This window comes from Saimiri boliviensis, chromosome 18 (genome assembly GCF_048565385.1).
Source record: "Saimiri boliviensis isolate mSaiBol1 chromosome 18, mSaiBol1.pri, whole genome shotgun sequence".
Taxonomy (NCBI): domain Eukaryota; kingdom Metazoa; phylum Chordata; class Mammalia; order Primates; family Cebidae; genus Saimiri; species Saimiri boliviensis.
In genome coordinates, this window is record NC_133466.1 from 10938283 (window position 1) to 10953168 (window position 14886).

Here is a 14886-nt window from a genome sequence, read left to right on the forward strand (position 1 = left end):
GACGCAGTGAGCCCAAATCATACCACTGCAGTCCAGCCTGGATGGCAGAGTGAGATCCTGTCTCAAAATTTTTTTAAAAAGCCATTCATCTAAAATTCTTCCAAAGCCTACTTATGAACCACTGGAAGGGGAAACTTGAGGGCTGGGTGGGTTGTGCTAAGAGCGAGTTACTGCTTACAGGTCGGGGGGGTGGTGAGAGGGAACAGAGCTCATCCTGCATGCTGAGTGTGGGTGGAGGGTGTGCATGAATGTCTGTCTGTGGGAGTACGCTTGTGGGTATGTGGGAGTGTGTGTTTGTGACAATGGTGTATGTGTATGCATGTATGTGTATCTGGTGTATGTGTGTGTCTGTCTGCCTATCTTGGGGGTGAAAGGCTTGAACATGTATTCAATTCCTAAAGATAGACTTATAGACTGGAAATTACTGAGACCTCTGGTCTCTGACCATCCTCTTTTGGGCTGATTATGTCACTGCACTTCCGTTTGCTGCAGTATCCACAAGATAGAACCTTGTGATGTTCTCACGTTCCTCTCCAGCCTGCTTTAAGACATTCCATGTTTATAACGGAAGTTTGGAGGCCAGACGCAGTGGCTCACATCTGTAATCCCAGCACTTTGGGAGGTGAGGTGGGTGGATTGCTTGAGCTCATGAGTTTGAGACCAGCCTGAGCAACACAGTGAAACCTTGTCTCTGCCAAAAACACAAAAAATAGCCCAGTATGGTGGCACACACCTGTAATCCCAGCTACTCGGGGGGCTGAGGCAGGAGAATCGCTTAAACTTGTGCGGTGGAGGTTGCAGTGAGCCGAGATCACACCACTGCATTCCAGCCCAGGCAACACAGCAAGACTCCATCTAAAAACAAAACAAAACAAAACAAAACAAAACAAACAAACAAACAAAAAGGTAAAGTTTGGGTTTTTATAAACTAATTTTCGGGCCTCTTGGGCAACTAGAAGAGAGAATGGAATCCTCTCCATCTAGAAAAACGTTCACATAGCCTGTAAAGAAGAATTTGTCCATATTTGCATTTTGTATGCTATGTCTTGAAGAACAAGTGCATTTTGTTTTTTAAAATACAATGTAATTAAGATTTTGGTCCAGTAGAACTGAATATTTCTCACCTCCTTACACACGTGAAGCTTTTTAGGGAATCAAGGGTGTGGGCTGGGAGCGGAGCTGATGGCAGAGTTGGGGCGGGGCTGGGGAAGACCTCCCAGAACAAGCCCTTTCCTACAATTTCACGTGAAAGTGGAGCACCCTGCAGGGTGCCTATGCCAATCACCTGGGCAGGAATCATTCACATGTGTCTTTGGAGGGCTCTTTAAAATGTCTTTGTGATTCACAACTGAAGTTCTGATTATCTCTAATTCAAATGCCCACAATCTTGGGTTCAAACTTGCTCTCACCATTTTTTATTTTATTTTATTTTATTTTATTTTATTTTATTTTATTTTATTTTATTTTATTTTTGAGACAGGGTCTCGCTCTGTTACCCAGGCTAGAGTGCAGTGGCACAATCTCAGCTCATTGCAACTTCCACCTCCCAGGCTCAAGCGATCCTCCCACCTCAGCCTCCCTAGTAGCTGGGACTACAGGTGCTCACCATCACACCCAGCTAATTTTTGTATTTTTAGTAGAGACGGGATTTCACCATGTTGGCCAGGCTGGACTTGAACTCCTGACCTCAGGTAATCCATCCACCTTGGCCTCCCAAACTGCTGGGATTACAGATAGGAGCCACCATGCCAGGCCCATCCTTACCATTTTAAAGGAAGCCCATATCATTCGTTTTATGTCTGGAAACCTAAATGGGGAATGGAGAATGCAAAATGAAAAAAAAAATAAAAGAGGTTGGTTCCATTTAAACATTTTTATAATTTGTTTCATTTTGAAGGCACAAAGAGTTTATGTCAATCATTTTAATGTCTAAGAATACAAAGTTAGCACTAGTAACATCTGGTAGTCTAATCATTTACCATGTTTAAAGGTAACATTACAAAACTACCTTTTAAAATCTGACCCCTAACCAGCTGTGAAACAACGTGGACAGGGTGACACGTGCTAGAATTAACCTCCAAGAACCTCTGGTTGACAAAGACAGCCGGCTGCTGGGGTAAAACTGCCGCAGTCACAAGTGGGGAGAGAAAGAGGCCACTCTATTACAGACTTTGTTTCTTTCGCTAGACATTTTTCACCTAATCCCAGGATAGTTTCTGTTAGTGTCTTACTCTCTTTCAAAGGAATCACCCCTAGAGCAGGTGTACACATTAAAAAGGAGCTTTATAGCATCAAACACATACCACAACCAACTCTGCAAGGAGGGTTTTCTGTAAGATGTGTGCAAATGTCAGAGGAACAGTCTGGGCAACGACTCAGCTCATGTGAGGTCCTGATGAGGATCTGAATGACCTCACATTTTCTCTTCCACGCCTGGGGTTAAGGCCAGCACCCAGCCCACACACAAAGCTGTGATGAGAGGCTGGTTAGGGATGGTGGAGGCAAAGCCACAGATCAGCTAGAAACTCTTCTGAGTCAATAGTTTCTACTTCCTCCCTAACTGAACCGTTTACCAGAAAAGCCCAGGACTTGCCACTGTGAATTTAATCTCCCTGGATTTTCCCTGCCTGATGTCTAGATGAGACAATGAAGGGCAGAGAAGCAACACGGACCATGTTAGCCCCACAGGATACCATCAACGCTGAGGGACTGCAGCCCTGGGTCTTAGAGAGAGCAGCCCGGAGAAGGAACCAAGGTATGTTTGGTTCACACTCCAGGGCAGGGAGGTTCCCCAAGTTGCAGCAGATATTAAGAGTCCTGCTGAAGGCACAACCTCCAAAGGAGGGGAGGGAGCAAAGACGGGAAGCTGGAACCAGAGGCACTGAGAAGCATACTCCTCCTTGCCTTTCCTGGCAGCAGAGGCAGTGGCATCCTGGAGCAGAAGTGAGGCAGAGCGAGGGTGATCCAGGGCTTCCGGTTCCTGCTCGTCCTTGCATGCACCCCTGCGGGCTCCACAATTCCCCACTCCTTGAAATCTAACCTCAAGCATCTTCTCTGGCACTGCAGTGACCAATCTTTTTGTACGGTTTAAGTCCTCTGTGTATGATCATCAAGGCATTACCAAAAGACCCCCTCACAAGTCCTTTAAAGTAAAATAATGCAATGCCATATATGAATGAAATTGTGTGTGAGAGAGAGAGAGAGAGAGAACAAATGAGATACTGAAGATTTAGAAGATGTTCTCCAATAGGTTATCATTAAGAGGAATGACATTTTAGGTGATTTTTTTAAATGTCCTTCTTTATACCCTCTGATAGTGCTTTAAAATATTAAGACAGGTGTGTCTCCATTTATAATTACAAAACAGTATTTTCATTTAAAAAATTAATGTTTTAGAGAAAAAAAGGCTACCAATGATTATAAAAACTTTCAGAGACATACCAGTTTCTGTTAAAAATTGAAGGAACCGAACCCAAACCTAATTTGAAATGAAAATCAAATTAAAATGAAAACTTAAAATGAAAATTGTATGCCCTAAGTATCATAGATTCCAATGTCAGATATAAATTAACATAATCTGGGCAACTGGTGTGTCTAACAACAGATACTAGTATATTCAGATACACAAGTGAGCTGACAAATTACAGGGCCATGTATCACTCAGGGTTGAGTGGGTCCCACTACACATGTTATTTTGTGAAGGACTTATTTGGGGGAATGCACAGAACACACTCTTTTTGTATCCGTGCTCATTCAACTGAAAAATAAGACAGAGAACAGCCCAGTTTCATTTCATTCTTTTTGCAACATCTGAATATGCGTGTTCAATCTCTTGATCAGCCGGACACGTATTTGTGAACTCATCTCTAGAATAAGCATTATTCAAGTATCTCCAGATGCCAGTCATTTCAGAAGGAAATTCAAAATCTCTGTACTTCTTGGCCACAATCTGAAAATGAAGAGAAAATGATCAGTAAAGGGAAAACTTACTAAGGCAGGTTCCCAGATCAAAAGGTCCATTCTTTTGAGCCATGTAATACATTCTCTCTCAGCTTCCCATGTCATCCTACAGTCATCCGGGCTACCCACCATGACATTTTGACTTGCATTGGGCCACCTTGGGTGTAGGGAGTGCTGTAGACATCCCGGACTCACGACCGTCCCGGCTGCACATAGTTCTGTCTACCAATTTGTCACAGACAGGCCTTGGGATCCACTGGCACGAGTATATTCTGGACTCTGGTGGATTTCTCCTTGTGCTGCCTGTGATTTTCTTTCCAGATGTTGTGCTACTGTGTTATTTGGTGCTATGTGAATATAGATGCATGGTGGATCTGCCATTTAAATGGTGCCCTCTCTTCTTCCTACTTGCTGAACCTCACTTCCTCCAGTTCCAAACCCCTGTGCATGCTATTCCTCCTGAATGCCATCATGCTGCCACTAAGAGCATCGTCTGATTGTGGGGCCTGCCTGCAGGGAGGATAACAAAGCAGATGCAAATCCTTACCCCCATGGGGATGGTGGGTGTAAGGAAAGAGCAATCGAGAGACAGCACCACCACGAGAAACACAGTGATGTGAGACGCTTCCTCTAGCAAGAGGGGTACAGTCGGGGAAATAGTCACGACGATGTGCAGAGCACTAGGGACTGAACCAGTGTGCTAGGGTTGCCATTACAAAGTACCGCATGCTGGGTGACTTAGGGTTAGGGTTGGGGTTAGGGTTAGGGTTAGGATTAGGGTTGGGGTTAGGGTTTGGGTTGGGGCATCCTCCGCTCTGAGACTCACAGATTAAGCAGAAGGCCACCATGGCTGAAAATGAAACTTGGGCAATTTGTAGTCTCTCTCTTGTTTGGTTGGGTCTAGTTTCTGTCTTCTCCGCAATCACAATGCAAAATGCCACTTCCCCTCCTTCCTCCCACTTTACCTCCCCTTGATACTGCTCCTCTGGATTCGGGGCTGGGTCACAGCCCATCCCGATGGCACCTCTGTGTAGCTCCTTCAAGTCTGCCTCCCTAGAGATCTCAGTTCAACAACTGTCTCTACAGGGATGTTCCCTGTTTCCCTCCTGGCCCATCTCATGCTCTAGTCCTCAAGCAAAGAAGTTTGAGTGGGGCATTTCAGGACTGTGTTCTTCACCTTTTGAGAAATAGGAACTTTGCTACAGATACAAAGAAACATGTAATGGGTCTGTGGCTGCTCCCACCAAAAGAAGCCTCCTACTCTAAGTTGTCCGTCTGCCTTCCCTTAGTAGTTTTACAAAAGATGAAGGAAAGACCCTATTTTTATATTGTTTTTGCTGGGTTTCAGGCAGGGGAATAAATTATAAATCCCTTCACACACACTTTTACCATAATTCTCTTAGATTGATTCTCATTTCCTTTCAGAAGTACTCCATCCTGGAAGGTCATTAAGCTGTTGGGTATTCTGAGTGCTAAATGGCTTTGTAGATTTTGCTGCTGCGTCTTACAGTGGAGCCGTGAACTGCTATCTCTTATTCTGAAGCTTCCCCTTTCTACTGAGATTTAAAATCATCTTTTCTTCTTGGAGCCAAACGAGGGGACATGAATGGTCTACGGCTGGGATATTTCTCCCCTATTCCTCAACTTCCATGTATTTCTGCAATGCTATGCTGGCCACAGTAGGGACTAAAAAGCATTTACCAAAAGGGACTCGAAGAAACTACAACTGCATAAATACCCTGTTAGAAGGCAGCTCCCAGATTTAGCAGGTTTTGAGGAGTGTAGATGATTTCATTCAATTTTGGATGTCTGTGGACTGGCAAAGCTACTGAAGAGACACCTGCCCAAGGAATCAGCAACCTCCTGCAGGCCTGCATTTCAAGACGGCATCCTCAAGCACAAGAAGGAAGGGAGAAGAAGGGAGCAACGTGGCCAGGACTAGAGGGAAAGAGGACAGAAATAAGAAATGCAGGAAGACAAGGCAAAAGAATGAAGCAGAGTCAGCAGGGGTGGCTGGGAGTCCGCAGGAGCCTCAGCGCCATAGGCTGTGTGAAGCTAACATGTAATTTATTCATTTGTTTGTTTGTTTATTTGTATTGACAGAGTCTTACCCTATTGCCCAGGCTGGAGTGAGAGCTCAGTGCAACCTCTATCTCCTGGGTTCAAGTGATTCTTGTGCCTCAGCCTCCTGAATACATGGGACTACAGGCACCCACCACCACACGTGGCTAATTTTTAAAAATTTTTGTAGATATGGGGATTTGCCATGTTGGTCAGGCTGGTCTCAAACTCCCGTCCTCAAGTGATCTGCCCATTTTGGCCTCCCAAAGTGCTGGGATTACAGGTGTGAGCCACTGCGTCTGGCCGCTAATGTGTAATTTCTAAACGCTAACTAAATGTGTTATTAGAACACACAGTCTATGACTTATTTTTCCCTGTGTTTCTCTCCCCTACCCTTACACCAACAACCTGGTTCTGGCCCTGACAGGATTGTAATAATAAAAATGCCCCACAGCAAGGCATGGGCTTCTTCATGAGGTATCTGGAGCTGCTAAGGGCCAAGGACATAGAAATCTTGATCATAAGAATCACATTCGACTTCTATGAATGATAGAGCGGCTGGGAGCCCTGCGGTGCTAAGAACCAGCAACAACTACAGAGTCCGAGTGCGGGGACATCTGCTTGGAGCTCCAGGGGTCACTCTCGGCAGCTCTGATTTACTAGGGCAGGCAGTGGGCCGGGGACTCACATTTTTAAAAAGCTCCCCAAAGGGCCAGGTACAGTGGCTCATGCCTGTAATCCCAGCACTTTGGTAGGCTGAGGTGGGTGGATCAGGAGGTCAAGAGATCGAGACCATCCTGGCCAACATGTCTCCACCAAAAATGCAAAACTTAGCTGGGTATGGTGGTATACACCTGTAGTCCCAGCTACTCAGGAGGCTGAGGTAGAAGAATCAATTGAATTCAGGAGGTGGAGGTTGCAGTGAGCCGAGATCACACCACTGCACTCTAGCCTGGCAACAGAGCAAGACTGCGTCTCAAAAAAAAACAACAAAAAACTCCCCAAACAGTTTGTATGCCTACTAACGTTGGAGACCCACGGGTCCGGGAGGTCTTTAAGGCCTAATAATACATGACTCATGGCTCTCAAATCATGTGCAGCTGCTATATGGGAAGGGAGGGAACAAAACACATAGGGACTTAGCCGAAAGTTGCCAGCTGCTTCCTGGATGTTGAGGGTCAATTTTTTAAATAAATAATTAATTAGAGATGGGGTCGTACTCTGTCACCCAGGCCAGAGTGAAGTGGCACCTTCTTAGCTCACTGCAGCCTCAAACTCCTGGGCTCAAGTGATTCTCCAGTCTCAGCCTCCCATGTAGCTGGGACTACAGGCACACACTACCACGCCCAGCTAATTTTTATATGTATGTGTATATAGACGGGGGTCTCATTATGTCGTCCAGGCTGGTCTTGAACTCCTGGCCTCAAGCGATCCTCCCACCTGATCCTCCCAAATCATTGGGATTACAGGCATGAGCCACTGCACCTGGCCAAGGGTCACTGTTAAGAGCTAACAGGACAATCCTCTGTTATCCCTGGAAAGGGCCATGTGGAGCCCTGCAATCACCAACAGTTGACTGAGTTCACATTTGAACAGCCCCAGATTCCACACCTCATCTCCAATCCCAGGTAGAATCTATGAAATTCCTCAAGCTGCTTTCACCTAACCTCTCTTTAGGCTGTGCGAGTCAGGTTGAGAGAGAAGCAGAAGGTGGGGCCACGTTCCCAGACACCTCCCAAGAACACCCGAAGCCCATCTTCTATGTGTGTAAAAGCTGGGGCTTGGCTGCCTCGAACGGAAATGAACTAGCATTTTCAATCCAAGTCTCCACATTGCAGACTGTTTAAACATCTGGCCCAAACACAGGTGAAAACAGAATAAAACAGAGCCCGGTTCATGTACTCGGCACACCTGTCAGAGGAGGGAAGACGAACCTTAATAATATGGAGCTTTGGTAAGAGGTTGCAGTCAGCCAGCGTGAGTTCATCCCCATCCAGAAACTTCCTTCCGGAAACAGCGACGTCCTCCGTGCTGTAGGCGTCTATTTCATCAGGCAGAGGGCTATTTAAGTAATTATTGAGCTTCCTCAGGGCCTTCAGCAGGTTCTTTTCATAAACTAAAACAGAAAGGCAAGAAATCACAAAGAGAAGTCTTGCAAGTGCATGTCACTTGTCACCAGCTACGATGGAAGGAGTTTGCTTCCCTTCCTCGCTGAGACGTGACCAGCCAGCAATGGGTGCTGGGAAGGCAGGATGTGGATGTAGAATACCTAAATAAAGGACCCGCTCCTCCCTGGAAATCACGCTGCTCTCTACCCAACATTGCTACTCCTAGAAGTCATTTATTTATTCAAAACTACTTATGGAAAGCCCGTGAGGAGTCAGGCCCTAGCAGAAGCATCATCGAATACAATTCCCATGGTGTGACTGGAACACCACGCGGTGACTATTTTAAAAAAAAAAAAAAAAACATTGTTTTCTGGGTTCCCAGCCTCAGAAGCAGCCTTCCATCTCTTGAAGCCCACTTGCAGATTCAAAGTTGGCGGCAGTTTTTCCACATCTCCAGACTCACTTTTCTACCCGCTGGGAAATGGGTTGGAACACCCCAGCAGCCTATGAGTCGCTGTGCTAAGGCTCGAGTGAAGGTCCATGCTGAAACAGAAAACAGGAGGATAGGAGGCACTCACCCTCGTTTGCATCCTTCTTCGTGTTTTTTATAAATGCGGAGAATTTGGCAAACACATCGTTTCCTGCGGAATTAGATTCGGGATGTTGGGTCCCCAGCTTGGGATACCTTGAAAAGTTCAAAATTGGAGGATCACAGACAAACGATGTTTTAGTTAAGATAATACTATACGGCCGGGCGCGGTGGCTCAAGCTTGTAATCCCAGCACTTTGGGAGGCCGAGGCGGGTGGATCACGAGGTCGAGAGATCGAGACCAACCTGGTCAACATGGTGAAACCCCGTCTCTACTAAAAATACAAAAAATTAGCTGGGCATGGTGGCACGTGCCTGTAATCCCAGCTACTCAGGAGGCTGAGGCAGGAGAATTGCCTGAACCCAGGAGGCGGAGGTTGCGGTGAGCCGAGATCGCGCCATTGCACTCCAGCCTGGGTAACAAGAGCGAAACTCCGTCTCAAAAAAAAAAAAAAAAAAAAGATAATACTATACAATGGAGAAAAACAGCTTTCTCTGGGTGGATATAAACATGAAAAGCTTTCTTTCCATGTTTCCCTGACCCTTTTCTCCTGAGGGTTGTGAAGTGACACCATCCAGGAGAACAGCGTTGGACTGAGAGGGTTTTGGTTGTTACTGCTGTTGCTTCCTGGCAGCGGCCAGTCCTGGGAATAGAACCCCACCTGGCCTTGCTGGTCTCAGGTCCCCCTAGGAAAAGGATAGACTGGAAATGTCTCCTCTGAGGTCCAGCAATCCATGATACTTCGACCTAACACATACCCAGAGCTTCCAGCAGGGCGTCAAGGATATAGCCAGCCACCCACCGTGGACCCATCTCTTCCTACTTCCGGCCATCAAACCCTGATTGCCAGGCTGCAGGTGCAGCACAATGAAGTCCAGGCCCCCAAACTCTAATCTATTTATACCTGGGATATGATTAAGGAAGTGAGTGCCATGGGCTGCAGAAAAACCACACACACACACACACACACACACACACACACACACACACACACTGCCTACAGCTTTAGAACTGGCTGTTAGTGGGGAAATTGACAATCAAGTTATGAACACAGGTTTTCTGACGCCTACCTCGGAGGAGCTAATTTCTCCTCTAAGAACTCCTCGATCTTATTCACATCCGTCTTGACTTCACCATCAAAAGTCATAAAAGGAGGGTTTGTTCCAGGAGCCAGGTTCTGCAGGTCTGCGGGTTTCCTAGGTGGGAGGAGCAGCAGTGTTTATAGGCCACCATGAGAATCTGGACTCATTTCCAGGGCTGAGCCATGTCCTCCCCAATTTAAGAGAAGCAACTCTTGAGAAATGCAAAGTAGATTGTGGGTTCACAAAAATATCTTGCTGGTGATGAAAGTAAAGGCATTCATTGACAAATTATAGGTGTGTTGATATGTTCCTTTGTGAAAACGGAGCTCAAAGGGGCACATCAATGGAGGTGAATAAGTTAATTCTCCCTAGTGTTATCAGCCAGGAACGGTGCTCAGACAGGCTTGGGAGAGTCACAGCTGACCAGCAACTGGGAGAGCAGGTTCGTCATGGCACCCCCAGCTCCCACCTCTTCCTGATTACCACCCAGCCGATCGTGTCTTGACTCAGTTTGGTCCACACACGGGCTTCAGTTCAGTCTTTGACTGAGGATGGACATGCCCATGAGAGCACCGAGGGCCTCAGGTCTCACTGTGTGTGTGTGTGTGTGTGTGTGTGTGTGTGTGTGTGTGTGCGCGCGCGCACGCACATGTGTGTAGCGAACAGGTTACAGTTATTTCAGTAAAGCAGATGGCTTGTCTTACCTTTTCAGGTCCACTGTCGTCACATTAAATATAACACCTTTCAGCCAAAGAATCATAAAGAGACGCTGAGAAAAGGGGCAATTTCCGATACTCTCACCATCATAACCAGCCTACAAGTGGAGAAAGAGATTTCCATCTGAGCCAGTCTCACGATTATAAATGCCAACACCACAATGTGCACATGCAAAATCATTATAGGTTGATAAGAATGGTCATAACACTGCGAAAATCCTCCTGAGACCATTTTACCAGCCTCAACGGGGAGCTGGCAGTGGATGTAGGGGATGGGGGAGAGGACACCCAACAGACACACACACACACACACACACACAGGCACACACGCACATGCACACGCACACGTACACACGCACATGCACACGTACACACACACACGCACACACGCACTGCACTGAGCATTTTCTTTCTGCCTTCCCCACCACCTCACCACTTCCTGCCACACTGGACCTCTGAGCAGCAGTTCACAGATAGAAGGAGCAGCAGTGGGAACTCCCTTCATCACCAAAGGTGAAAAAGAAAGACATGCCCTTTCCCTCCCTCTATCTCTCCATCCTCTCTGAGGATCAAATATCCTTAGCAGCTTTGGTGTAATAGCTAAAACCTGGAAACCACCCAGATACCATCAAGAGTAGAATAAATGCATCAGTGTAGTGTATCCATGCCTTGAGATACTATACCACAATAGAAAAGAATTAGTTATCATACAAGCAACAATGTGGCTGCATCTCACACACATGTTGAGAGAAAGATACCAGATTAAGATACCATGATTCAGTGTAGGCAATGTTCAAGCATAAGAAGGCAAATTTCTCTATGATGATGGAAGTCGGAACAGCAGATGTCACTGGAAGATGACTACTGTCTTGAAAGGACAGAAGGAAGACTTCTGGGTGGTGCCAATGCTGTTCTATGTCTTAATCTGCATGGTGGCTACATGGTTCTATTTGAGTGATAAAAGTCTTAAGGTTTGGGTTCTGTCGGAAATAGATGCTTGGTGCCACAAAGAAAAATTAGCACTGAGACAAAGGATTTTTCAGTAATGCAGTTTTTACTTTCTGGACTGCAGGAAGGGTTTTCTCACTAGCCATTGTGCCACGAGAGTACAGTGAACAAAGGAAAACACACAAATGTATCCCTTACGCATTTGGGGTTGTCCCTACTGCTGTGCCTGATCTCCATTGGTTGGAGCCAGACCTCACGATCTAAACTAAAACCCACCTGGCTAACAACTTAGAACTTTTCTAAGCAGGTAAAAGCAGTGGAGAACTGGGACACGCCTGTGAGCATGTTCAGCACAGATACCTTGGTTAAAGTACAAGGAAATAGAACGTACTACATGCCTGTGAGCATAGCATGTCTAACGGCTACACAGGATAGGGCTTAACAAAGAGCTACTAGCACACTTGTTTTTTAACTAGAAACGAAACTTTAAAAAGGAACTTTTCTGCTTCCCACAGGTACTTTACTGAATATAAGTGAAACGGTTTTTATATTTGTCCCAGCCCAAATCTCAGGTTTAATCCACCCCCATGATCCAATCACCTCCCGATATGGGAAGTGGGGCCTGATGGGAGGTGATTGGATCATGGGGGTGGATTTCTCATGATGGCTTAGCACCATCCCCTTGGTGTTTTCCTCTCTATGGTGAGTTCTTGCAAGATTTAGTGGTTTACGAGGTGTGGCGCTTCCCTGTCTCTCTTGCTCCTGCTCTGGTCTCGGACTTACCTACTCCCCCTCTGCCTTCCACCACGATGGTGAGTTTTGCTCGGCTGCCCCAGAAGCTGAGCAGATATCAGCACCATGCTTCCTATAAAGCCTGCAGAATTTGAGCCAACTAAACCTCTTTTCTTTATCAATTACCCAGTCTCAGGTATTTCTTTATAACCATGCAAGAACAGCCTAATGCAATAAGGTTTACCTAAATACAAAATAAAAGAAAGTTAAAATCTTAATTAAAAAAAAATTACAGAGTTTGATTCAGTGGGTCATGCATGGGGCCCAGGAATCTGAATTTTTAACATGTTCCTCCAAAGTGATACAATGCTGGTGGTCAGAAATCATGCTGTGAGAAGTCCAGCCTTCATCCAATCTTGGGCAACAGATAAGGCTGGTGCCACCAGCATTACTGTCAATGTGTAAGATAAAGTGATGTGAACCCCCAATTGGACGATCCATTGGTAGGAAGACTTGCAGGGCTTCCCAAGTGATAAATACAGCTCCATAAACACAGTTATTGGTGACCTTGCTGCATATGAAGGGGCACCAGTAGACCCAGATCACTGAATTCAGAGTCCCTAAGCTCTGGGCCTGTGCACCGACATCCCTTCCACTTCCCCCTCCCCAAGCCAGCACTAATTTCCTCTCTGCCTGTTGGAGGGGAGGGTCTGAGAATCTCCCCAGGTGTCTTTGAAGGTGCTGGGAGCCTGAAGTGTGGAAAGTGGACAGTTATGACACATACATCCAAGTGGCCACAACAGCTCCCTGCAGATGGGTCCTGAAAAGCACCCAGCCCCTCCCTGCCTTGAAGCTGTTCCCCACCTTGGGGTCCCACCACCCTATGGCCATTCTGAAGGCCACTCCCTTTTCCTCTTTGCCCCTGTTTCGTAGCAAGGGGAAGCATAGAGCTGAGTTAGAGAAAACTCTCAGTGGCTGATGACCTGGGAACCCTCTTAAACCGTGGGACTTTCTTAACTACTGCAGGCTGGAGCACAGTCAAGCCAAGCGAAGGGGGAGCCGGAAGAAAGTGCAAGGACACATATTTCGGCCAGTCCTGACTTGCTCTGCAGCTTGTAAACCTCTTATTTTTATAGTAGTTACATGAAGCACAGGAAAGTGTAAAATCAGTTCTGCAAAGTGGGGCAACTGTGTTCGCTTCTCCTCCCGTCTCTCTAACCTTTCGAATCCTCTTATCACGCCTTGTGTATGTGTAGAATCTCTCCTGAGTGTGTGCATCCGGTCCCGGTGAGGGGTGTCTTGGTCACGCGCCCCTCAACAAGTGCTGCCTCTGGAATGGGCCCTTCTTGCAGTGACCTCTTTCCACCGTGGCATCTGCCGAGTAACCATATCACGCGGCGCTCTCCGCCTGCTCCGTCTCTGGTCTCAAACTCAAGTCAGCGATTTCCCTTGAAATTGTTTTTCTCGCTATTTCCTGAACCCTGGCAGCTACTTCTTTAGGGGGAATAAAGCGGATAGGAGCCATAAATTTTTCAAAAAAAAAATAAAAACTGCCTTAGTCATCCAACTCAGTAAAAACTTAAACTTCTTAACAGGCCCCTTCTCGGATCTGCAACTGAGACGGAACGTTTGGCCAGAAAGAGCGGGACAATGTCTGCTCCGCCACAACGTAAGACACTGAAGAAACTTGCAATTATACATCCCCCGACTCCCTGTGGCCTTAAAACTGAATTGTCCTGACCCAGCATGGCTGGCGAACCAAAGGCTCTTAGGCGTTTTAGAATGAGCCAGCAGTGGTGACTGCCAATAGAACAGAATTTACATATCCAGTGTTGCCTCATCGCAAATTGCTCTAAAAAATTCCTTTCTGTCTCAGTCTGTTGTAAATGAGGGGGTTACGGGAACGTGGTGGGAGTGACTAGGACGCCTTGCCGCCTAATTTTATTACCTTAATGTGCTTCAGTGCCTGGATGTGCCAGCAAAAATAAAGGCGAAGATACGCCATCTCCATTGCCCATTATTGAGCAATAATGGGAGAGGATCGCCTTGGTCGCATTCATTAGCCAGACAAGATGATGGGATAAAGACATAGATTCTGAGGGAATAACTGACACTGTCGCCATAATTGGGACATTTTATCATACGCAGCTTTCTTTTTTCCCCTCAATGCTGATAATTATCTCAGGCTAATGCACTCTGGGCTGAAATTTCTCAGCAATTCTCAGCTTGTGGAGGACATTTTTGTATGTATACATTTCTGACCAAATAGAATCAAGCAGTTTTGAGAACGCAGAGAGTCTTTTGTCTCCAGCAAAGACTTAGGTGCTTGGATAACCCCCGAATTGCCTGTTTGCCTTTCAAATTCGACCTTGCTGAGGACCTCCAAAGGAAATCCTCGAAAGAAAGACACGGTGCCTCTGATGCCACATTCTGAGAAACTCTGTTGGCCACTGATACTAGCCTTGCCATCTGAGAACCTGGGAGCTCTGCTGGGTCCTGGCCTTGAGAATCTCCCTGTCTCTAGGGCTCCCCACCAACGCCCGAATTATGTGAGTCCAAATGGCAGCACGAGGTCACCAGTTCCTCCTCACCACACCCCTTCCCTAAATTACAGACCCTCCTGCCGGCTCCTTCCACACTTACTATACCCAAATTTAGATAAAAGACGCTTTTCTTAGTTTTCTCTTTT

At 46.4% G+C, this 14886-nt stretch overlaps 1 protein-coding gene across 2 annotated transcripts in view; it reads right to left on the bottom strand.

Moving 5' to 3' along the window:
- Nucleotides 1-2753: 2753 nt before the first annotated feature.
- CLIC6 (chloride intracellular channel 6) overlaps nucleotides 2754-14886 on the bottom strand; it is a 39278-nt gene continuing 27145 nt past the window's right edge. For both annotated transcript variants that reach the window (XM_010338292.3, XM_074389310.1), the window contains exons 2-6: nucleotides 10506-10615; nucleotides 9790-9915; nucleotides 8708-8814; nucleotides 7956-8137; nucleotides 2754-3949 (exon numbers count right to left, since the gene is read on the bottom strand). In XM_010338292.3, coding sequence (XP_010336594.3) covers nucleotides 3788-3949; nucleotides 7956-8137; nucleotides 8708-8814; nucleotides 9790-9915; nucleotides 10506-10615 — 687 coding nt within the window. In that variant the 3' untranslated portion in view covers nucleotides 2754-3787. The remainder of the gene's footprint in view (nucleotides 3950-7955; nucleotides 8138-8707; nucleotides 8815-9789; nucleotides 9916-10505; nucleotides 10616-14886) is intronic.